The sequence below is a fragment of the Ischnura elegans genome, chromosome 13, assembly GCF_921293095.1.
Source record: "Ischnura elegans chromosome 13, ioIscEleg1.1, whole genome shotgun sequence".
NCBI classification, from domain to species: domain Eukaryota; kingdom Metazoa; phylum Arthropoda; class Insecta; order Odonata; family Coenagrionidae; genus Ischnura; species Ischnura elegans.
The window spans coordinates 9,649,071-9,673,627 of NC_060258.1; the positions used below are offsets into that span (position 1 = coordinate 9,649,071).

At 39.7% G+C, this 24,557-nt stretch overlaps 1 protein-coding gene across 2 annotated transcripts in view; it reads right to left on the reverse strand.

Moving 5' to 3' along the window:
* Positions 1–24,557, reverse strand: part of LOC124170007 — a 90,256-nt gene that overhangs the window by 52,984 nt on the left and 12,715 nt on the right. For both annotated transcript variants that reach the window (XM_046548693.1, XM_046548692.1), the window contains exon 3: positions 6,934–7,077. In XM_046548693.1, the coding sequence (XP_046404649.1) occupies positions 6,934–7,077 (144 nt within the window). The remainder of the gene's footprint in view (positions 1–6,933; positions 7,078–24,557) is intronic.

Genomic DNA, 24,557 nt, shown 5'->3' on the forward strand with positions numbered 1-24,557 from the left:
CAAAGTGTAAAATGGTGTGTTTATTGTTAATTGCGATTACGGTTATAGCAAATTTTCTGCAAAATTAATTCTTTGGTAGGTGCGCAAGGTTTTACTTGACATAATGGTTTTCAGGAACCTAAAAAGCGATTTCAAGGCATTTTTCCGTGTAGAACTCGGAGTTATTGTCGTCACATTATCGCCGTGTTCACAATAATTTTGGTTCCTGTAACTGTGACGATGTTTCAGCGATGATGATGCCCAGGCGACCACCATAGCGAAGCCGAAAAGCAAATGCTGGAAGATACAAAAATGGAGAAGGATTTACGTCACTGCTATTATTGTCGTCGATGGAGACAGGCACTCGTATTTATGCGATAGTTTGGCATTCCCATCGTAAAAAATGCCCCAGATATGATACGCTAAAATTTTTTTGTGCAGGAATTGAGAGGTCCAGGAGCCGATATTCAATTTTTACATTGTTTCTTATGGGATATTATGTTTCCATTAACATCATTTCGTTAATCGTCACATTTTTCAGGAACGATAAGTGACGTTAAAAGAGGACTCACTGTATAGGGTTTTAAAGACTGATGCTTTTCGACTAGGATGACGGTGTGATTTGGCATTCTTATAGCGATTGGTATATGTTTCCTCACGATGAACTGAATGTCCCGATGTGCCATCTGATTTCTTCTTGACGAGGACGTCCAAGAAGAGAAATTGGTTATTTTCTTCCATTTCCATAGTGAACTGAATGGTACTATTTTGGCTATAAGGTGTTCAAGGAATCACTTCAGTTCATCTGTCCCGTGAAGCCATATGACCAAGGCCTCTTGCCATGCGTTGCAGTTCTCGATAGAATCTCCAGAGTTCTCGCCGAACATGACCAAACATGATTTTCATTTCAACCAGGTATTACACATAGCAGTAGGACTACGAGTACAATAATGTTATCAATGATAGAGAGATCGCGATTGGGAGAAGAAAGCTGTTAATGATTCGGGAAAGCAATCTAAAATAACAGAAAATGTGCATAGATAATAATATATTGTTTGTTTTACGTAACTTATGAAAATTACAAGAAACGCAAAGCGAATGTTTGGGTTATCCGTGTTTCCTGATTATCTGTTAGGGTGGTGCGAAAAAACTCAAGTTACAAATTTCGTGTCACTTTAGCAAGCAAAAGAAGCGATACGTTAGTACAAGAAAAACAAAAAAATAATAGGGTAGTTTCCTTCATCAAAGAAAACGAAAGGCATTGATTGCGATTCGTTACCCACCATTAGTGTATTCATAATATACAATTCATTTAATTTTAGAAATACCGGTTTAGACGAATGGCAATGGTCCATTTTTATCCTCATTTGAAAAAGGCCAGATTGGTGCCCATGCGATGCCACTCCACGTGACGTCACAGGGACCTAGTTTCTATACGAGAAGATAGGAGTTATACATCGTCTGAGGTTACCAATGCATGCATGAGGCACAGAGCTCAGGGAAGCATGTCTTAATAATCACTTATTAAAAATGGCTAAGGTCGGAAAGTTTTCTTCATTTGATAAGGTATTAATATAATCCTTATTTAAGCCAAGTGCCACCAGCCAGCAGGGTACTCAGCTACCCGCCAGCAGCCTGCGTCGTATCAGCGCTAAGCTCGCCTCAAGGTCACCTCACAGGGTGGCAGCGGGAACGAGAAATACGCCACACGGAGAGATTTCCCGGCATTCATACTTACGCGTCGCGTTTTCGCGCGCTTGAAAATTTTCACTTTTCATTTAATCGCGAAAAATAGATATCGTCATTTAAAAATCTAAAAGCGTGAAATACGTACTCCAGGAGTAATAATCTTTCGATTTAGGCAATAAAAAAATAATAGGAAACCACCCTATTATATCCCACACAGGTAAATATTGATATCAGCACTTTTTGCCAGTGATAGGGTTGTACAGATGAGGACCTCAAACCTGGACAGCTTGGGACCAAAGGGTTTCTGGATTTCTGATCTTCAGCACACGGAAAAAGTGCTACACTACCTTCCTTTTAGAATTAATGCAATTCAGCCCCACTTAGTATCATACCGGCACTTTAAAGCTACTAGGCTTTGACTTTGACTGCAGACTACTATGGGACTGTCATACTTCCTCAACTACAGTGAGTCCTCGTTTAACGTCACTTACCGTTCCTGAAAAATGTGACGATAAACGAAATGACGTTAATCGAAGCATAATATCCCATAAGAAACAATGTTAAAAGTGAATATCGGCACCTAGACCTCACAATTCCCACGCGAATAAAATGTTAGCGTATCACATCTGGGGCATTTTTTACTGTGGGAATGCCAAACTATCGCATAAATAAGAGTTCCTGTCTTCATCGACGACAATAATAGCAGTGACGTAAATCCTTCTCCATTTTTTATGTCTTCCCGTATTTGTTTTTCGGCTTCGCTATGGTGGTCGCCCGGGCGAGCATCGCCTGGGCATCATCATCGCTGAAACATCGTCGCAGTTACAGGAACCAAAATTATTGTGAACACGGCGAAAAAGTTGACGGCAAAAACTTCGAGTTCTACACGGAAAAATTCCTTGAAATCACTTTTTAGGTTCCTGAAAGCCATTATGTCAAGTAAAACCTTGCGCACCTAAAGAAACCGTATTCGCAATTAAGAATAAACACACCGTTTTACACTTTGCTGAGACTGACTGTATTACCGGATTATGAAATCGAAGAGTTGGTTTTAATTGCGAATTGAGGCGGGCATCATCATCGCTGAAACATCGTCGCAGTAACAGGAACCAAAATTATTGTGAACATTGTTCTCTTGGACATTTTCGTGGAAATGCCTCTGATGCTAAAATTTGCTAAAACCGTGATTGCAATTAACAACATACACACCGTTTTACACTTTTTATAGACTGACTGAATTACCACCCACGAAACGAACAACCTGCAATGCCTGCCACTTCGCCTTTTTTCTCGCGCGAAATTTAAAAGACTTGACGTTATTGCGAAGCGTAGGTGCGATTAACGAATGACGGTCTCAAAATTTTCGTTTCGTTATCGCGAAATGACGTTAAATGGGGTGACGTAGAACGAGGACTCACTGTACTGTAAAATTGTCTAAAGCTATAAACATGCTAAGAAAGCTGAAAACTCTGATTCCCACTGAACATCTTCGAGCAGTTTACTTTGCCATTTTTCACTGCCACCTCTCCTATGGCATTGACGTTTGGGGCCATTCTTCCTCCTCTAAAAAATTATTTATTCTACAGAAAAGAGCAATTAGAATCATTACGAATTCAAAAGCTATGGAACATTGTAAACCTCTATTCAAGGAGCTAGGCATAATGACATTGTATGGTCAATATATATTTAAACGTCTTATAAATGTAAAAATGAACCTGGACAGACATAAAACTGGTAGTGACGTTCACCATCATAACACTAGGCTAAAAAATAATCTCATTCAGCCTCAATGTAGGCTGTCAACAACAAGCAAGTCTTTTGACCATGTAAAGCTGTGCCTTTTCAACCACCTACCCCGAGACGCCAGAGACTGTTCATTACCCAAGTTTAAGCGTTGACTCCACCTGTGGATATTTAGCCAAGCTTTCTACTCTATGAATGAATTTCTTGAATGCAGTACTCAGAATTGTATTATTTAGTATTTCATTGACTTTGACCAAGACTATTGCATTGTATTGTGTTTAACGTCGAATAAATCATTATTATTATTATTATTATATTTTGTTCTTTAATTTTCTTCAGTTTTCACTGAGTAGCTTTAGTGTTAAGAGCACGGGTTCTCACCAAGGTAACTCTTTACTGTTGAATTGGGTTGAGAAATTTTCTCGTGATATGACAGGTTGAAATTATTACAGCCTTTTGCAGTTTGATGTATGTATTTGGATGGAGGTTGAGTATTTTGAAACTATTTTGTATATGTTTTGGAATGATACCGGTAGCTGAGATGACAATTGGAGCTATATCAACCTGTTCCATATTCTTTTTATTTCTATTGCCAATTCTTGGTACTTGTTAATTTTTCCTGTAATTGTCTTTTCGATGTTATGCGACAGTGGCACGGCAATATCAACTATGTAGCAAGTTCTATATTTCTTGTCAATCGACACTATATCTGGTCTATTTTTAACTATAGTTTTATCTGTTTGAATAGGCAGATCGTAATAGATTTTAAATGCGCCGTTTTCAAGCACTGTTTCAGGGTGGTACACATAATATGGGGTCTTAGTATCTATTAACTTGTGTTGGTAGGCCAGTTTTTGGTGGATAATTTTTGCAACTTGATTATGTCTACTTAAATATTCTGTATTAGCTAGAATCTTACAGCCAGATATAATGTGCTGGATTGTTTCAGGTACTTGAAAACACCTTCTACATTTGTCATCTGTTATGCTTTTATCACCAAGGATGTACTTTGCATAATTTTTAGTGCGGATAACCTGGTCTTGTATTGCAAGCATGAACCCTTCGGTTTCTCCATAAAGTTCACCCAATGACAACCATTTGTTTGATGAGATTTTATCAACATATGGTTGATTGAGGTCATTGATGTGTCGTCCATGTAATTCCTTCTGGGCCCATACTTCTACCTTTCTATTTAATAGAATAGCTCCTGTGTTGGTTGCTTCATCGGTCGTGCCATTTTTTAGATTTAATGGTGTTAATTTGTTGTCGGCATATACTATTGATTTGTGAAGCATCGAACTGTTTGATTTATCGTAGAAGAATTATTAATATTTGAGTTTATGCACTTTCTCAGCTGATTAAAACCAGCTGGAAATATTCAACTATCCCAAGGTCAATTTAGGACTAGGCTCGGACGTTAAGTAAGAGAATTCACCCTATCCTACACAGTCCGATCATGCCCGACCCAGGAATCTTCTCACGATCTGGCAGGTCTGTAGTAAAACAGCTTTTTGCCTGAGGTTAATCAGTTGTTTTTTTAATTCCCAGGTCTTGGACTTCTTTTTTGAATCTTTTAGACAAGACTCCCTCCGCAGAGATTATCAGTGGGTGTATGTTGTCGTCTTTCAACTTCCTAATATTTTTTATTTCACCGGCCAAATTCTGATATTTTTGTTATTATTATTATTATTATATTGCAATGCAATGAAACCATAACTCAGAAATTACACAGGAAAGGGATTTTAACGTTAATTAGCATAAACCATGGCAAAAAGTACTCTACCTTGAAGGAGGCAAAAAACTTGCCGAATAAGTCGTCAAATCACGACCGTAGCTTCCATAGCATAAACTATACAAGCTTAATACTGGATGAGAACGAGCAATAAATACAGCTTTTTCTATATGCTCAATCGCTTTTTTTGATAGCATTCGCCAGCATACGTCAAATCATCTATCGATACCATCCTTAGTCGGACAGTAAGTCTGAGCAAATGCTCCTATATTTTGTTAATTAACTACAGTGGAACCTCGATAAAACGACACCCCACGGTGCACCAATAAACACTCGCTATAGCGAATTGTCGCTTTACCGGAGGTGAAGCAAATAATAGCCAATATACCTCATATTACTCCTTTATTTTTATTTTCTCGCTTACACGTGTTTGGAGTTTTTTTGGCCATGGTGTGTTCCATCAAATGCTTTCTATTCATGCAACTCATGGACGTGCGGGTTTGCTGACGACTGCTTTCTGCCGCCCGAGGAACAAAAGAAGATCAAGCATTTGTGAATGCTAATGCCACAATATTTTCACCAAAATTAACTACTTATTTATCGAACAACAGTTTACCACATAAATTTGAGACTGAGCACTTCATTAACTTCATTTCTAACAGATCGCTAGCAATTGCTGAGATTAAGGAGTCTTGGTGTAAGTTTTTCCGGCGGTGAAACCCTCGCTATGGCAAGAGCCAACACCAAAAGGGCCTCGTAAAAACGAAATTTTTAACATGCTTATAATAGGATCAATTGACGGTGCATCGGCTATCTCTCGTAATAGCGGGGGTTTCGCTATAGTCCATACTCGCTTTAATGAGGTTCCACTGTAATTTATAAATGCGTTCAGGTTCTTGTTCTCGATATTTGGGATCCCTACGTGTACCTGCCTAAGTTGTTAGCATTTGTTCATGGTGTGTGCTAACTTCCAACTCATCCCAGAACAAGGCTCAGAGGAGAGTGGTGTCACGAGGTGGCGAGTCGAAACACTACACAGAGGAATTTTCAAAACTCGTTCTCTTGTTCTCGATATTTGAGATCCTTACGTGTCATTGCCTAGGTTGTTAGCATATGTTCCTTGCGTGTGCTAACTTCCTACTCGTCCCAGAACAAGGCTCGGAGGAGAGTGGTGTCACGAGGTGGCGAGTCGAAACACAATGCAGAGGAAATTTCAAAACTTTCTGGATTTCTGGTTTTCCGGGTTTCCAGATTCCGTATTTGATGTCCTCAACTGCACTCTTTGGTCATACAATATGTACACATAGGATTTGTCATAATAAAACTATTCCATTACAGTACAACGATTAAAAAAATCACATTCCAAAACATAATATAAACATTTACGATTCTTTTTCTTCATGCTCATTAGCTTTTGTTGATAGCATTTGCTAGCAGACGTTGCGATATTTATTGATGCCTTCCTTAGTTGGACAGTGCTTCTATATTTTGTTAATTAATTCATTTATAAATGCGTTCAGGCTATTGTGCTGGATATTTGAGATCCCTACGTGTCCCTGCCTAGGTCGTTAGCCTTTGTTCATAGCTTGCACCAGCTTGTGCTAACTTCCTACTCGTCCCAGAACAAGGCTCGGAGGTGATTGGTGTCACCAGGTGGCAAGTCGAAAAACTACGCAGAGGAATTTTCAAAACTTTCCGGATTTCTGGTTTTCCGGGTTTCTGAATTCCGTATTTGATGTCCTCAACTGTACTTGATCTTGAAGAAGAATTTTCCTTCACGCAATACGCACCTTTTGTGTGGCAGTGTCTTCCAGGGGGTCCTCTGCCTCTTCCCACTCTTCTGCTCCGTCCACTGCGCACGTCGAATCGACAGCTGACAGGACAGCCACGCCCCCAACCTCCACTCTCATCGCCCAATCGACGCACTCCGACTCCTGAAAGATAAAATAATAATACACCATACAACCAATGCCTTTTGTTTTCTTAGATGAAGGTCTTTCTATTGCAATAATTATCAATTATTATCAATTGCCACCAGGGTTGATTGATAATAATAATAATAATAATAATTTTATTTCTGTTTGGTTACAATGTAACATAGAAAACGTCATACAGTGGACAAACAACACATGAGATAAAAACATAAAGGACAGATGACAGTGGTACATATTTTAGCTTCCAGAATAAGAACATATTAGATATACATGATAGATCGCAGTGATTTTATGTATACATGTTATGGCTTGCAAGGTGTCGAGTTTTTTTGTTAACATATTTTTTACACAAGTCGTAGTACTCATCTAGTGAATAAATTGAATTTTGATATATAAGCGTTTTTAATTTGTGCTTGAATGAGTTGCTATTTTGGATTGCTTTAACACACTCAATGCGGATGCCTTGAATTCAAGGCATCGGTCCCGTTGGGTTTCTCGGCCCGCCATCTGCCTCCGCGTCTTCTACTAGACCCTGCAATTGTGCCCAGCGTCTCAGTGTGTCTTCTCCTGTGACTGGATACAAGTCGTTTGCTTGCAGCAGATTTTTTGCCTTCTTTTTATTATAATATATTTATTATAATTTTATTATAATATTTAATATTTTCGTTGTTAATAGTGCAAATTTTAATAATTTTGAACTATGTATGATTGTATACGATTAAAGAAGACATAATATCTGATATTATTGCAAAATATTTTTTCCGCGTGGCGGTGTGTTATGATAAATTTTCTCAGCATTGAGTGTGTTAATATCTGGTGGTATTAAGTTAAAAAGTTTGGCCCCTTTATGATATGGTCCTTCACTAGCAAGTTTAGATGACCTCGGTTCAATATGTATATCATGTTTTTGTCGGGTGTTTATTTGGTGTATTTGACAGTTTAGATCAAATGAGTTCAGATTTTTTTTGACATACATTACATTATTAAATTAAATACATACAAGGCAGTAAGAGGCATAATTTGTAAGGATTGAAAATGTGCCCTGCATGACTCCCTATAGGGTAGATTATTCACTTTGATTTAAATCACTTGATTTTTATTTTAAAAAATCAGGTGATTTAAATCATAATGCGATCTATATGTTTGATTTTTAAAGAGTCAAGAAAAGGAAGCTGTGAGTGTATAATTTTGATTTTTATTTCTTAATTAATACAATGAATCGACAGTTATCAGCACAATGGTGGCTCTCAAATAGAAATGATACTGTAGGAATGCATGTAACATGAAAATTAAAAAAAATGGCTTTGGTTAGAATACTAGTGTATCCGTTGAAAAAAAATTGTTTTCTGATTTAACTTCTAAGCGTAGGCACCATACAAAGTTGCAATTACAGAATTTTTCTAAACTTCATATGCTTTAGAACCGCATAATATAGCACATTTGATACTTCCAATGGCAATTTTATATTATGCTGGCTTAATTTTCAATTTGATACCATTGGCGTTTCCATAGTTCTCTCCCCTGATTGACTAAATGTTGTATTAAGTTTAAAGTATGTTGCCTCTTATCGTTTCTGCAAACTATCATTCTCCAATATATGCTGCCCAAATATTTAGTTTTGCAAATAACTGAACTTTTGATGAATGGAGAATTATAAAAATCTCATTTAAATCAATAAAATCCGATTTAAATTGAAAAAATCAACAAAAATGATTTTTTTGAAAAAAATCATGATTTTCATCAACCCTGATTGCCACAGTTACAATCTACAACCAGCTCTGCTGAAAATAACATTTTATGAGTGTAAACCAGTCATTTCCCTTCACTTGCTCTGGTATTTAACTTTATTATAGCCAACAGAAATCTAAAAATAGGGTAGTTACCTTCATCAAAGAAAACTAAATCCATTGATTGCGATTCCTTACCCACCATTAGTGTATTCATAATACATATACAAATTATTTGGTTTGAGAAATCCCAGTTTAGACGAATTTCAATGGTCAATTTTAACCTCATTTGAAAAAGGCCAGATTGGCACCCATGCAATGCCACTCCACGTGACGTCACAGGGATCTAGTTTCTATACGAGTAGACAGGAGTTTTACATCGTCTGAGATTACCAATGCATGCATGAGACACAGAGCTCAGGGAAAAATCTCTTAAAAATCACCTATTAAAACTGGCTAGGGTCGGAAAGTTTCCTGTATTTGATAAGGTATTAATAATCCATATTTAAGCCAAGTGCTACCTGCTAGCAGGGTACTATTGCGTTTTCGCAACTTTAGCCGTAAATGGGTTGAAGACTATGTTGTCTTCAAATAAGTGGGGGAGGCTAATGTGATTAAATATTTAAGTTATGGATGCTGAAATACCTATATTTACGTGGAGATGAGTATTGTTGTTGTTGATCTTGCCAATAAATTCAGTAGTGTTAAATGGTGATCGATGCCAGAGATATATCTTTTTTACTTATTGGCCATCAGTCACAACAATAACATAGACGTCGGCTCCTATACCCAAAAATCATTCCACGAAATTCATTTTTATTTTCGAATCAGCTCAAAGGTAGCCAAGAGCTACTAATGTCTTATTTAAATTTAGCTAACAATGAAGGTTACGTGGATTCTTATTGAGATGAACGCGGGATGAGAATTTTGAATTATAGATTTCTTCTATCGTTATCGATGGAATCATTTCCTTAAAATGGGGAATAATATTCAAAACACCGATATTTAAAAATATTTTCACCTGACTGAGCCCCGTACAGTATTAGTATACTCAGAGACTTTTTCTATACTCTATACTTTTCAGATACCTTTTTCTCAACTCATACGCAACCAAACTCTACATATGAGGTACCAAAATGCACAGAACTTATCAGAGAACATGCGACGACATATCTTACTTTCTAAATATTGCTATTTTTTCCTAAAATTGGTTTAAAAAAAATAAAAATTAATCATTTAAAAAAATAGTCGATTCCGGCAAGATTGTCCCTCAGTGGACCTGCAATGAAAAGAGTGGGGGAAGCCCGCTGGAAGCGGGCGCATCACGCTAGTTATTTTATTAATCTAATTATGTTCGGGCTCAATGATTTCCAAATCACACCCACTTCTTATCGTCTTCTTTTGACCTATATCTTGTACTGGAAGTCCATGATATCGATGATTCGTGAACTAAGGCTCCAGTGACAAATAATCCTTTTTCTTACAAAACAATAAATAGTCTTCAAGATGAAAAGAAGTTATCGAAAAAACATACAAAACATTCGAGGGATCAGGGTTAACCTTGAGAAATTCCAGAATAACACTAGCTTCCAAGCCTAAACTTGGATGGAAGTAATTTTCTATCGCCTCGTTGAACCCTAAAACCGTCTGAATAACATACGCACCAAAGTTAAAAGCAAAACCTAAAAGGCTTGTTTTAAAAGAACATTTATGCATTGTAGTGACCAAAGTAAGGTACCATTTTCTCATTATTTCAAAATTTATGCGCAAATATTCCGAATTGTAATAATTTTTAATTCAAGTCGTCAAATTGAGGTCATAATTTACATATCTGTCATTTTTGACCAGACAGGAATTGTCTGAAAAGTGTAGATTATTTGTTATTAATCTAAATATGTTTTGGTTGAATCATTTCCGAACCAAATCTACGCCTTATCGTCTTCTTTCACCCAATATCCTGTTGTGGAAGTCGGTGATACCGCTGAATTGTGAAGCAAGGAAGGACTAATTTGGAATCAATGTACAAAGTTTTGTGTTCCATTGCACCCAAAATGCTTTCACGTACTTCATAAATAGTCATTACTTTGTGACGTTACGTCGTAAAATCTGGTTGATTTTTCACGTAAGTCCAGACAAGGGAAATACTCCAACCGTCGGTCACATGCTGGATCAGGGTAAGACTCCACAAACAAGAAAAACAGCTCACAAGAAAAAGGTAGCCAAAAACAATTTACGAGTTATTACCGTACGATATCTATTCAAAGTAGAGTATTCAAAAAATCAGAAGTATTACAGAAAACAATGATAGTAAATTCATGATCCCAAAGGAAACATTACCAGCAGAAAATTGCTCTAAAAATCTCATGGCTCACAAGACATGTGACTCCCAGCAGGTCACGACCAGAAAGAGAGCTTGCCTATGCAAGGCGAGACAGCATTTGAGGGGAGGGCTTCTTCCAGGGAGTGGAGGGGTAGCCAGGCGAATTCAACAACCGCCCACTGATGCGTCACTGCCCCTGCAGAAACGGCCGCTCCACACAACACCATTCCCTGGTTTTGAGACAACAGCCAGCACCCAGAATTTTCCCCTCAACTTCTGGGTTGGAGACATCAGAGGAATCGTTCATTGGAACACATGGAGGGGAAGGAGATACTGGGGTGAGGTGTTGGAGGGAGAGAGAGTTTGTGATAGGACAATGGTAAAACTTCTCACTCCAAGTGCAATACTAAGGCCTTAGCACCGATTTCCCCTTGCTTGCCAAGGAGAAGTATTTCTCCGCAGTAGTCCTATATAAGTCTTGCATTGCAGGTAGGCTGGTTCGGGGCTGGTTCGGAGGCTGTTTCGGAGGCTGTTTCAGAGGCTGTTTCCAGAGGCTGAGTTTCCAGAGGCAGGGTTTTCAGAGGCAGGGTTTTCAGAGACAGGATTTTTCAGAGACAGGATTTTGCGAGACAGGGCACTTTGCTACAGGGCCCCTTTGCGCAAAAAATCCTTTGCGCGAAAAAACCTTAGCGCGAAAAGTTCTTGGCGGGAGAAGTTCTGCGGATAAGTTCGGAGGAAGTTCGAGGAAGTTCGAGGAATTTCTGGGGGGGGGGGGGTACCAGAAATTTTTGGGGGGGGGGGGGGGGACACTAAAAAATGCCACAACTTGTTGCAATTCAATCTTTCGTGATAAAAAAATCAAATAAAAACTGGAAAATACGTTATCATCTGTAAATATATTTGCACTGACTCATTTCCCTCAAGCCTTAATGCATCTCTATTTTATATTGGATTTAGGTTAAATAATGCAGCATCTCATTGGAAACATAATACCTAAGAATTTTAATAATCAAATATGACGATATCTGTCAAATACGTGGCATAAAAAGGCGTAGGATTATATCTGACAGTAAGAAGGGCAAATTCCTACGAGACGGCAATATATGGTAATGCGGGTTGCATAACTGCCTGCAGATTCCCGATTCTGCCAAAGTTGCGAAAACGCAACATTATTTTTGCGATTCGATTTTTGCTTAATGTTGACTCCCTGACAAAATATAAGCTTAAGTATCTATTAATTGAAATTTCTACGTCCACACGGACGAATAAAAACTTAATAAAGGGAATAGTTACTCTTAGGAAAAATTATTTATCTTGCATTACAAAACTTGGTGACTTGAAAATTGACACATTTTGAGTATTCTTCTAAATATCGAAATACTTATGAAATGTCATTATAATCTCACTAAAAATCAGTTTAAACTTACTTTTATAGAAAATAGCGAATTCTACACCAATAAAATCCAATTGAAACAATTTTTTTGCATTTCTCAATAACGTTGCGTTTTTGCAACTTTGGCTAGTTAAACACTATGTTGTCTTCCAATAAGTGGGGGAGACTAATGTGATTAAATATTTATGTTAATGTTTATGTTATGGATGCTTAAATACCTATATTTACGTAGAGATGAGTATTGTTGTTGTTGATCTTGCATATCGGATATATGTTGTTGATCTCGCAGGGCATATTCCATATCGGATACAGATTCGCTCGCTAGAGAGAAACAACACCTCCTTACCACGCTCCAAGAAAATGGCTACGATCGGGAACTGATTCAAAAAATCGCGCGTAGGGAAGAAGAGAAAAGAGATGTGGCCTTGGACATTGCAAAGGAAGACCAGCGAAAGGCAAAGGCACATGCTCTCTTGCCATACGTGGCTGGAACGTCGGAAAGAATTGCTAGAGTTCTCGCCAAACATGACGTTCCGACGCGATTTATAAGTTTGAAGAAGACCTCTGACCTCCTCCGGAGTGAAAAAGATCGTCATCCATCAGATATCTATGAAGGAGTGTATGAAGTAACGTGTTCCTGTGGTTTATCATACATCGGGCAAACATCTAGATCCCTCAAATGCAGAATAAATGAACATCTTAAGGCAACCGAAAAGAAAAATTTTCGTCTATCTGCGGTTGCAGAGCATGCATGGTCGGAACCTGGGCACGTCATACTTTTCAAGGAATCGAAAATCATCACCAGGGAAAATAAATATTTCCCTAGGCTGATAAGGGAGGCGATTGAAATAGCAAGTCACCAAAAGAACTTCAATAAGGAAGACGGCTATCCTTCATCCTCATCTTTCAAACGGCTTTTCCAACAATGGAATTAAAAATCAACATCCGTCTGACTAGCTGTAAATAAATAAGGATCACAGATCTGCAAATCATTTGGACCCGAAGACGGGAGCTGGAACGCGCCCGAAACTGTCGCCCGCAAAACATGTATCAACACGGTGTTAACCCGGAAAACCATCACCAATCCTTCCACGAAATTGAATTTTATTCTCGAATCAGCTCAAAGGTAGCCAAGAGCTACTAATGTCTCCTTTAAATAGAGTAGTTTCCTTCATCAAAGAAAACGAAATTGATTGTGATTCGTACCCACCATTAGTGCCTTCATAATATATAAATTATTTCGTTTTATAAATGCTGGTTTACACGAATGGCAATGGGGAACTTGCATGAATTTTTTTTATTTCATAGGCAGACAGAAAATTATTTTCTGAATACAACAAAGAAAACCGCATGTAAATCTGAGTTTTCCTTCGCGAGATATTTAATGATAAATATAACGAATTTTAAAGCGCGGGAAAAACTCCCTCACCCCCCAAGCCACTGCCGACGAAGCCTCGATGACGTCAAAGGTGCCTAAACATCACGCGAAGCTATTGTTGTGATTGTTTGTAATAGTTGCCAGCAGTTGTGAGAGCTTCGTTTGTTAGACGTGTTGATTATTTTATATTTAAAGATAAATATCCGACGATAGAGGCTTGGAAGCCCTCGTATTTTGCATTATTTATAATATTAATATCTGAGTAAGGGCATAAAATATAAAACTGGAGCAGTTAAACCAAAAATTTGATAATACCTAAATAACATCGTTGTAGGAGTTTGAGCCACGGCCATTGGAAGGGGGATACGTTAATTGTAAGTTGATGTTATCGACGGCATATCATTCATTTAAGTAAGTAATTAGAACGATTTTGATGTTTACTAATGTCCGCTTAGCTTTTATATACAATAACTTCATCCGTTTATTCGTAGGTACTGGAGAATTCGTCGTTTAGGACTGTCTGTGCTTGTATTATGGGGTGAATTCCAGTCAATGCAACTTTTGCTCGCTGATTGGAGACATCTAGGAACATTTTTGTGCCAAAATAGTGTTATTTTCAACGTGACATCTCCCGTTAAGCTACTGCTAATAATCACAGTGCCAGTGGTTGTAATGCACAAAGTTTGACAAGGTTGAAAAATATCGGCCAAGAGTTATCAGTGTTCCATCGTGATTGAATTGTAAAAAGTGCTATTACGCTATCGATAAATGTCTAACGGTAGTGTAAAAATTGTCAGTGGCGTGCTAATCTCCGTTGTTCACCGTAGATATGACATTTCAAGATCACGCTATTGAAATAAAAACTGTGTGTGAAGTTTGTTATTCCTTTATTTCAACGAATAGTAGTGAGAAATGTCACCTGAGTCACTTGTGTGGGATAATTTAAGGGTTTAAATCAGTGAATAAATAGTTGTATTCATCATAACGAGTTCTGTTATTGTAAGTTGTACGTGATGAATATAAGAATGTGATAGTGACATCCAGTTTTTGATAAGAGTATTTGCCTATTTCCCACTATATTATTATGGTATATGCTAGTATATTGTTTATGGTTTTACCTATATTATTGAAATAGGTTGTAGCTTGTGTGTGTGTTGGCAGCGGAACCGATTCGCGATCTCACATGTGGATTGTGTGCAGACTGTTTTGCTGTGAATTCGTACCGTAGCTACGCGTAGGACGGATAGGAATACCTTCTCCGTTAATCCGGCGTTGCCAAATTCAACAGCACAGCTTACTCTAATGTCAACAGCACAGCTTACGATCGTTATCCTCCAGTATTACAAGTTTCTATTAAAACTCGATTTGCCGCCGACGTATAGCAATAATTTGTCTTAACAAATTCCATGAGGGTCGTGGCATCAATTTTTGGTGTCCTAAAAAAAGGCTGGTGTCCTAACACCCCATGCCACATGCCTTTTAGGCGGCTTGCGGAGTATTATGTAGACGTAGATGAATTTCAGGTGTACTATTCGAACGAGTGGCAACGTTATCATCCATTTTTCTGATAACCAAAACACACGAAGTGAAACGCTTGTACTTCATCATCCCGATGCCGCATTATTAATATCCCAAGTAATAATCTAGGCACAATAGCAATAGGAAAACTTGCCCAAGAATAACAGAACAAAATAAAGTGACGATGAGCGGCTAAATACTCCCTCAAAACAATTTTTACACCATGCGCTCAATGTATTTCCCTACTCCCTACGGTTGTTTAGGCACCTATGACGTCACGCCTGGCCTCGGCAACGCTCGGGTGTCTTCGCGCAGTGGTCGGCTCAGAGAAATTTTTCTCGATTTTAAATGCAATTTTTTTATTTCTTTTGATGTTGAATGGAGAAACTGAAGGTATTTTTGCAAGCTAATGTATCCCTTTGACTTATTCAAAATAGTTTTTAGAGCAATCTACGACCCATGCAAGTTCCTCATGGTCCATTTTTATCCTCATTTGAAAAGGGCCAGATTGGCGCCCATGCGATGCCACTGCACGTGACGTCACAGGGACCTAGATTCTATACGAGTAGATAGGAGTTGTACATCGTCTGAGGTTACCAATGCATGCATGAGGCACTGAGCTCAGAGAAACATCCCTTAATAATCACCTATTAAAACTGGCTAAGGTCGGAAAGTTTCCTTCGTTTATTAAGGTATATATAATCCTTATTTAATACAAGCCCTACCTGCTACCAGGGTACTCTGCTACCTGATAGTAGCCCGCATCATAGTGGCGCTCATAGCCTCGCACCAAGGTCACCTCACTTGGTGCAGGGGGGAACCTGAATGACGTCATACAGGATTGTCCCAGCATTTTACTTAGACGTTGTGTTTTCGTGCACTTGAAAATTTTCATTTCTCCTTTTAATCGCGAAAAATAGACATCGCCATTTAAAAATTTAAAAGTGTGAAATTTATACTCCAGGAGTAATAATCTTTTGATTAAGGCAATAAAAAAATAATAGGAAACCACCCTATTCCGGTGATTTTGCGTTCAGTTTTATTTTTTTTTTATAAAGATCGCAGAAATATTGAGTGAGACTGAAAATCATGTACAGATAATCCGTAATACCGATAAGCCGCAGCCGGATAATCGGGAATCTGCTGTACTACTAAGCAACACATATCGAAGGGGGAAATACTGATCACAAGGTAGTGCAAAATATTGAAAACTTCAAACTTAACTCAGCAACTTCCTAACATAGAAAATAATGAACACTACGTATGCATGCAATTTTATAGCAAATAACTACCATATATGTCTGAGTAAAGTCCCCCCTTTTTTTCCAAAAATGCCTGTGGTATGAGTAAAGGGGGGACTATATTCAAACGCATTTTTTTTAAACTTTTCCCGGAACTGAAGCCTCAAAATTAGGGGGGGGGGACTATTTTCAGAGGGGGACTATATTCGGAGAAAATGGTAATCTCTTCATCTGCAGTTGACCAAAATTCTTAAGTCCTTACAAAATTCTTAAGTTCTTAATGTTACGTTGGTTGGGAAAAAGACATTATTGGCGGTGTAGCGATGTCGATGATAGCACTTCGAATGAGAGTACCGTACATGTCTGAATATAGTCCCCCTTTTTTTTCCAAAAATGCCTGTGGTAAAAGTAAAGGGGGGGGGGGACTACATTCAAACGCATTTTTTAAAACTTTTCCCGAAACTGAAGCCTCAAAATTTAAACTACAGTGTGTCCTCGTTTAACGTCGTCCCGTTTAACGTTGTTTCACGATAACGTTGCCCAAAAATTGAAACCCTTCATCATTTAACGTCGTTATTGCTTCGCGATAACGTTGTTCAAATTATGCGTGGCGAAAAAAAAATGAATGGCGAATAGGATGCAAGCGCATCTAATGTATAATAAATATTACTATATTATTGCGATTGAAAATTTTCGTTCGACAGAAAAGGTTGGCGTGGGTAGCGTATGTTAAATATGCGTCTGAGCGAATAATTATCGCCTCATTTACCCATTATCCAAGTTAAATACACCAAAGGATGAAGTTCGCCATGAAAAAATATTTGACTTAGCCGGGATTCGAACCCGGATCTCCCGATTGCCGGTCAGGCGTGCTACCAGTTACACCACCAAGCCATCTTCTCAGAGCGAACTTCGGGATGGGTTTTACCGAACAAGATGTTGACGTCACAAGTCCACACTGTGGCACATGTGGCGAGGGTCGTGCTTACTAAGCCACTGTCGGGGAGAAAAACCCTTATTTTCCGCTGGTCTGCGGCGACGAATTTCAAAGCACTGAAGGAACAAGTGACTTTGTACGCAGTCACGCGCACGGGTGCAAAGTTAAATACACCAAAGGATGAAGTTCGCCATGAAAAAATATTTGACTTAGCCGGGATTCGAACCCGGATCTCCCGATTGCCGGTCAGGCGTGCTACCAGTTACACCACCAAGCCATCTTCTCAGAGCGAACTTCGGGATGGGTTTTACCGAACAAGATGTTGACGTCACAAGTCCACACTGTGGCACATGTGGCGAGGGTCGTGCTTACTAAGCCACTGTCGGGGAGAAAAACCCTTATTTTCCGCTGGTCTGCGGCGACGAATTTCAAAGCACTGAAGGAACAAGTGACTTTGTACGCAGTCACGCGCACGGGTGCAAAGTTAAATACACCAAAGGATGAAGTTCGCCATGAAAAAATATTTGACTTAGCCGGGATTCGAACCCGGATCTCCCGATTGCCGGTCAGGCGTGCTACCAGTTACACCACCAAGCCATCTTCTCAGAGCGAACTTCGGGATGGGTTTTACCGAACAAGATGTTGACGTCACAAGTCCACACTGTGGCACATGTGGCGAGGGTCGTGCTTACTAAGCCACTGTCGGGGAGAAAAACCCTTATTTTCCGCTGGTCTGCGGCGACGAATTTCAAAGCACTGAAGGAACAAGTGACTTTGTACGCAGTCACGCGCACGGGTGCAAAGTTAAATACACCAAAGGATGAAGTTCGCCATGAAAAAATATTTGACTTAGCCGGGATTCGAACCCGGATCTCCCGATTGCCGGTCAGGCGTGCTACCAGTTACACCACCAAGCCATCTTCTCAGAGCGAACTTCGGGATGGGTTTTACCGAACAAGATGTTGACGTCACAAGTCCACACTGTGGCACATGTGGCGAGGGTCGTGCTTACTAAGCCACTGTCGGGGAGAAAAACCCTTATTTTCCGCTGGTCTGCGGCGACGAATTTCAAAGCACTGAAGGAACAAGTGACTTTGTACGCAGTCACGCGCACGGGTGCAAAGTTAAATACACCAAAGGATGAAGTTCGCCATGAAAAAATATTTGACTTAGCCGGGATTCGAACCCGGATCTCCCGATTGCCGGTCAGGCGTGCTACCAGTTACACCACCAAGCCATCTTCTCAGAGCGAACTTCGGGATGGGTTTTACCGAACAAGATGTTGACGTCACAAGTCCACACTGTGGCACATGTGGCGAGGGTCGTGCTTACTAAGCCACTGTCGGGGAGAAAAACCCTTATTTTCCGCTGGTCTGCGGCGACGAATTTCAAAGCACTGAAGGAACAAGTGACTTTGTACGCAGTCACGCGCACGGGTGCAAAGTTAAATACACCAAAGGATGAAGTTCGCCATGAAAAAATATTTGACTTAGCCGGGATTCGACCGGCAATCGGGAGATCCGGGTTCGAATCCCGGCTAAGTCAAATATTTTTTCATGGCGAACTTCATCCTTTGGTGTATTTAACTTTGCACCCGTGCGCGTGACTGCGTACAAAGTCACTTGTTCCTTCAGTGCTTTGAAATTCGTCGCCGCAGACCAGCGGAAAATAAGGGTTTTTCTCCCCGACAGTGGCTTAGTAAGCACGACCCTCGCCACATGTGCCACAGTGTGGACTTGTGACGTCAACATCTTGTTCGGTAAAACCCATCCCGAAGTTCGCTCTGAGAAGATGGCTTGGTGGTGTAACTGGTAGCACGCCTGACCGGCAATCGGGAGATCCGGGTTCGAATCCCGGCTAAGTCAAATATTTTTTCATGGCGAACTTCATCCTTTGGTGTATTTAACTTTGCACCCGTGCGCGTGACTGCGTACAAAGTCACTTGTTCCTTCAGTGCTTTGAAATTCGTCGCCGCAGACCAGCGGAAAATAAGGGTTTTTCTCCCCGACAGTGGCTTAGTAAGCACGACCCTCGCCACATGTGCCACAGTGTGGACTTGTGACGTCAACATCTTGTTCGGTAAAACCCATCCCGAAGTTCGCTCTGAGAAGATGGCTTGGTGGTGTAACTGGTAGCACGCCTGACCGGCAATCGGGAGATCCGGGTTCGAATCCCGGCTAAGTCAAATATTTTTTCATGGCGAACTTCATCCTTTGGTGTATTTAACTTTGCACCCGTGCGCGTGACTGCGTACAAAGTCACTTGTTCCTTCAGTGCTTTGAAATTCGTCGCCGCAGACCAGCGGAAAATAAGGGTTTTTCTCCCCGACAGTGGCTTAGTAAGCACGACCCTCGCCACATGTGCCACAGTGTGGACTTGTGACGTCAACATCTTGTTCGGTAAAACCCATCCCGAAGTTCGCTCTGAGAAGATGGCTTGGTGGTGTAACTGGTAGCACGCCTGACCGGCAATCGGGAGATCCGGGTTCGAATCCCGGCTAAGTCAAATATTTTTTCATGGCGAACTTCATCCTTTGGTGTATTTAACTTTGCACCCGTGCGCGTGACTGCGTACAAAGTCACTTGTTCCTTCAGTGCTTTGAAATTCGTCGCCGCAGACCAGCGGAAAATAAGGGTTTTTCTCCCCGACAGTGGCTTAGTAAGCACGACCCTCGCCACATGTGCCACAGTGTGGACTTGTGACGTCAACATCTTGTTCGGTAAAACCCATCCCGAAGTTCGCTCTGAGAAGATGGCTTGGTGGTGTAACTGGTAGCACGCCTGACCGGCAATCGGGAGATCCGGGTTCGAATCCCGGCTAAGTCAAATATTTTTTCATGGCGAACTTCATCCTTTGGTGTATTTAACTTTGCACCCGTGCGCGTGACTGCGTACAAAGTCACTTGTTCCTTCAGTGCTTTGAAATTCGTCGCCGCAGACCAGCGGAAAATAAGGGTTTTTCTCCCCGACAGTGGCTTAGTAAGCACGACCCTCGCCACATGTGCCACAGTGTGGACTTGTGACGTCAACATCTTGTTCGGTAAAACCCATCCCGAAGTTCGCTCTGAGAAGATGGCTTGGTGGTGTAACTGGTAGCACGCCTGACCGGCAATCGGGAGATCCGGGTTCGAATCCCGGCTAAGTCAAATATTTTTTCATGGCGAACTTCATCCTTTGGTGTATTTAACTTTGCACCCGTGCGCGTGACTGCGTACAAAGTCACTTGTTCCTTCAGTGCTTTGAAATTCGTCGCCGCAGACCAGCGGAAAATAAGGGTTTTTCTCCCCGACAGTGGCTTAGTAAGCACGACCCTCGCCACATGTGCCACAGTGTGGACTTGTGACGTCAACATCTTGTTCGGTAAAACCCATCCCGAAGTTCGCTCTGAGAAGATGGCTTGGTGGTGTAACTGGTAGCACGCCTGACCGGCAATCGGGAGATCCGGGTTCGAATCCCGGCTAAGTCAAATATTTTTTCATGGCGAACTTCATCCTTTGGTGTATTTAACTTTGCACCCGTGCGCGTGACTGCGTACAAAGTCACTTGTTCCTTCAGTACCCATTATCCGTTTATTTTTCTGATGCCAACCGAAAAAAATGTCCACGAAGAAGAGTGGCTATCCTGGTGGTTCGTCAGACGTGAAGAAAAAAACGGCGATATTAGAACAAAAACTTGGTATTATTAAAAGAATTGAAGAAGGTGCAACTGCTGGAGAGATCGGTCGAGTTTTAGGTTTGCATGTCGAGTTTTTACAATTAAAATTTCTTCTGTTACTGAAAATATCGATGTTTCGCCATTAAAATACTTTCTTTTTAGTTTTTATATTTCATTTAATAATGCCTTATTCCCAACCTTTTCGTTATGAAAATTCGTTTCGTTTCGAATGAATCGTTATCATGCTGAAGTGAATAATCGGTAATGAATGTTTCACGCGATTTCCGCCGGGTTAAAGAATTCATATCATCACGAAAATTGACTCGCCCTTCATCCTCGTGCTTCCGAGTGTCAGATTCAGATTTTTTTCGTTTTGGCCTGATTCAGGTGTCTCCCGATTGGTTACGAAGTCTGCTTAAAGTTGCGGCTCCGATAATTGGCCTCCTTGGATTCTCGCCCGGGAAATTCTGGATTCTTCACGAAGAAATGGATTGTTAGGAACATGGCTAGGAACCAATTTAAATTTTTTACATTGTTTCTTATGGGAAACACTGCATCGTTTAACGTTGTTTCGCTTAACGTCGACTTTTTCAGGAACGAATCAACAACGTTAAACGAGGACTCACTGTATATTCAGAGAAATAGGGTAATCTCTTCATCTGCAGTTGACCAAAATTCTTAAGTTCTTAATGTTTAGTTGGTTGGGAAAAAGACATTATTGGTGGTGTAGCCATGTCGATGATAGCACTTCGAATGAGAGTTTTAGGGATGAGGAAATGCGGTTGCGTCGAGAGCCTGTAGTTTAAATTCACGGCTTCAACTTTATTCCCGGATTTGTTTATAAAACGGAAGTGCTTTTTGGTTGTTTTAAGTTTAAAAAGCAGCGAAATGATCAAAAATCATGGAAAAGATTGCAAAAAAAAGTCAAAAACATTGAAATTTGCTTAAAAACTGAAAAAGTGCCAAAATTTGCGAAAAATTGCAAAATTCTGCGTTTGCAAAAATCAAGGAGCTCTATTTATTAGTCAGAGCTGGGAAAAATACAAGGCGAGGAGTTTTGAAGTACAATATACTGCTACAAATCCAATGGATATGCAAAATGCCTTTGGCAGAGGGTATTTGAAATAAATAAGCTCTTATAAAAATTTTTTTTTAAAAACCAGCCTTTATATTTAGATTACAGGGGATGAGCAACGTTTATATATGACACAAAGCAAAAAAACTCAGTGACCCCGAAAAACCAAAAGTGACGTATTAAAAAAGTCACTATATTTATTAAATTTTCAGTGAATGGTAAGCCCCCTATGTTTCAAAATGCCACCCCTATGCTTTTAAATGCCTACTATGTGGATATGCCTAAAGTGGATAACTTTTACTGTGGTCGCAAAACACGAAAATCGACCATTTGGAACTTCTTAGATCAAAAACATGTTTTGGGGGGCTATAGGTTGACTGGGGGGTGGTTAAAGGGGGGTTGGAGAGAAAAGTTATATTTTCATGTATTGTCATCGGAAATGAAGAAGTGTGCAAAATTTCAGCGTTTTTGCTTCACAGAAAGTGAGTCAAATTTGAGTTACAAGATTTGTACCAGACAAACAGACAAACAAACAGACAGGTTGGTGAGTTGATATAAAGGCTGGAAAAAAATAGTATTTTAGCCCTTTTGGTACCAGCCTGCATAGCTTATAAACGTGGAGGGGTCGAAAAAGGTTCAGCGAGACCCTTCTTAACGAATTCCATCCAAAACTGCTCCGTAACATGAGAAAGAAGAGTCTCTTGGGGCTCAGTACAGCAGTCATGCTTGTAAGACGAAAACTCCGCCGTCTCGAAAGGATTAAGAGTGGGATGTCCTTGTTATGCAAAAATATGAAGCTAACGAGAATTATAGATACTTTGAAATATTAATTTTGAAAATATTCATAATTTTATGAAGTAATCGATGATGTGGAGAAAGGGGTGATGTACAAAAGTATTGGTGTAATGAATAAATAAAATCTGGGGTCATTGAAGATGGTATAATATGAATTTACGCACATTCACCTATCTAATGGGCAGATGAAGTACTCTTTACTGTTCGGAATTAAGAACTTAGTTCTTCCGCTCCTTTAAGTACAGGGTAAATATTTATCCATTCCATTAAAAAATAGCAATAAATTCGGATGATATTCAAACTAAAGATCATAGGTTGAATTTTAATCAATAAATTGCTTTAGGAGTATGTAGTGAATATGTAGGTTTGCACTTTAAAATTTTTACAAATCCTAATATGCATTCTATGAAGCTAATATTTATTTCATGTGCTCTTACGGGTATATGTAAAAGCATGAGAGGTACTAATGAGTAATTGAAAAAGCTAATAATATGAAGCACAAAGAATGATATGTGAAAGTGTAAAAAAATCCAAGGGATGGATATGCTCCTGGAACTCTTCTCACATAACCCTGGCCGATAATTTGGCCCTCTCTCACTATAAGGGTGAAATCCTTTCAAGATAATTCGTATGGAAACTAAGACATATTTTAAAGATATGACCTATTTTAGCATGTTTACACTTTCTGTGCCATGGACGTAAGATTACGTCTTTCCATTTAATTGGCTTTGTATGCGTGAAGCCGTAATATTTCGCCCGTCGTACTTTTCCAGTTTACTGCTTAGTGGTTATGTTATTTCAAAAAGCAACTGCTCGATGGAAAAAGAGTTCACTTTATGTTTACTTGATGACGAAAAGTCCTCTGTATAGAGGTGGGTTAAACTGTTCATTTTTATGAACCGTTCACTTTGATCCAGTTCAGTAAAAAGAACAGTTCAAAACATCGGTTCATAGTGAACAGGTAGGGTCATTCGGTAGAAAATATTGTTTATCATGCGTTTAGAGTACATGAAAGCTTGGTGTGGTATCGTAAGGTTTGTGGAGAGTGTTATGGTAATTTCGAGCAAGAATCACGTTTTAAACAACATTTTTGGAGATGCATCCACATTGCACAATACAGCGCACTTAAAAAATTAAAATTTCATCGTAGGCACCAAAAACTAAGTCCAAAGATCATCTTGGTAAAGGGACCGAAAAAAATGTTCCACAATCATGAGTTCAATCGTTTCCTAAGTTCATGAATCGCGTTTTAAACAATATTTTTGGAGATGCATCCACAAATGTTCAAAATACGAAATCAAAATGAACGCGATATCCCAACTGAACGCCCCGAGGAAACTAATATTTGATCTAATATTTCGAACGGTTCGAAAGAACTGATATTTTAAATATCAGTTCAAATATGAGTTAGAACGAACCGTTCAGTGGCTATCCTGTTCGTTT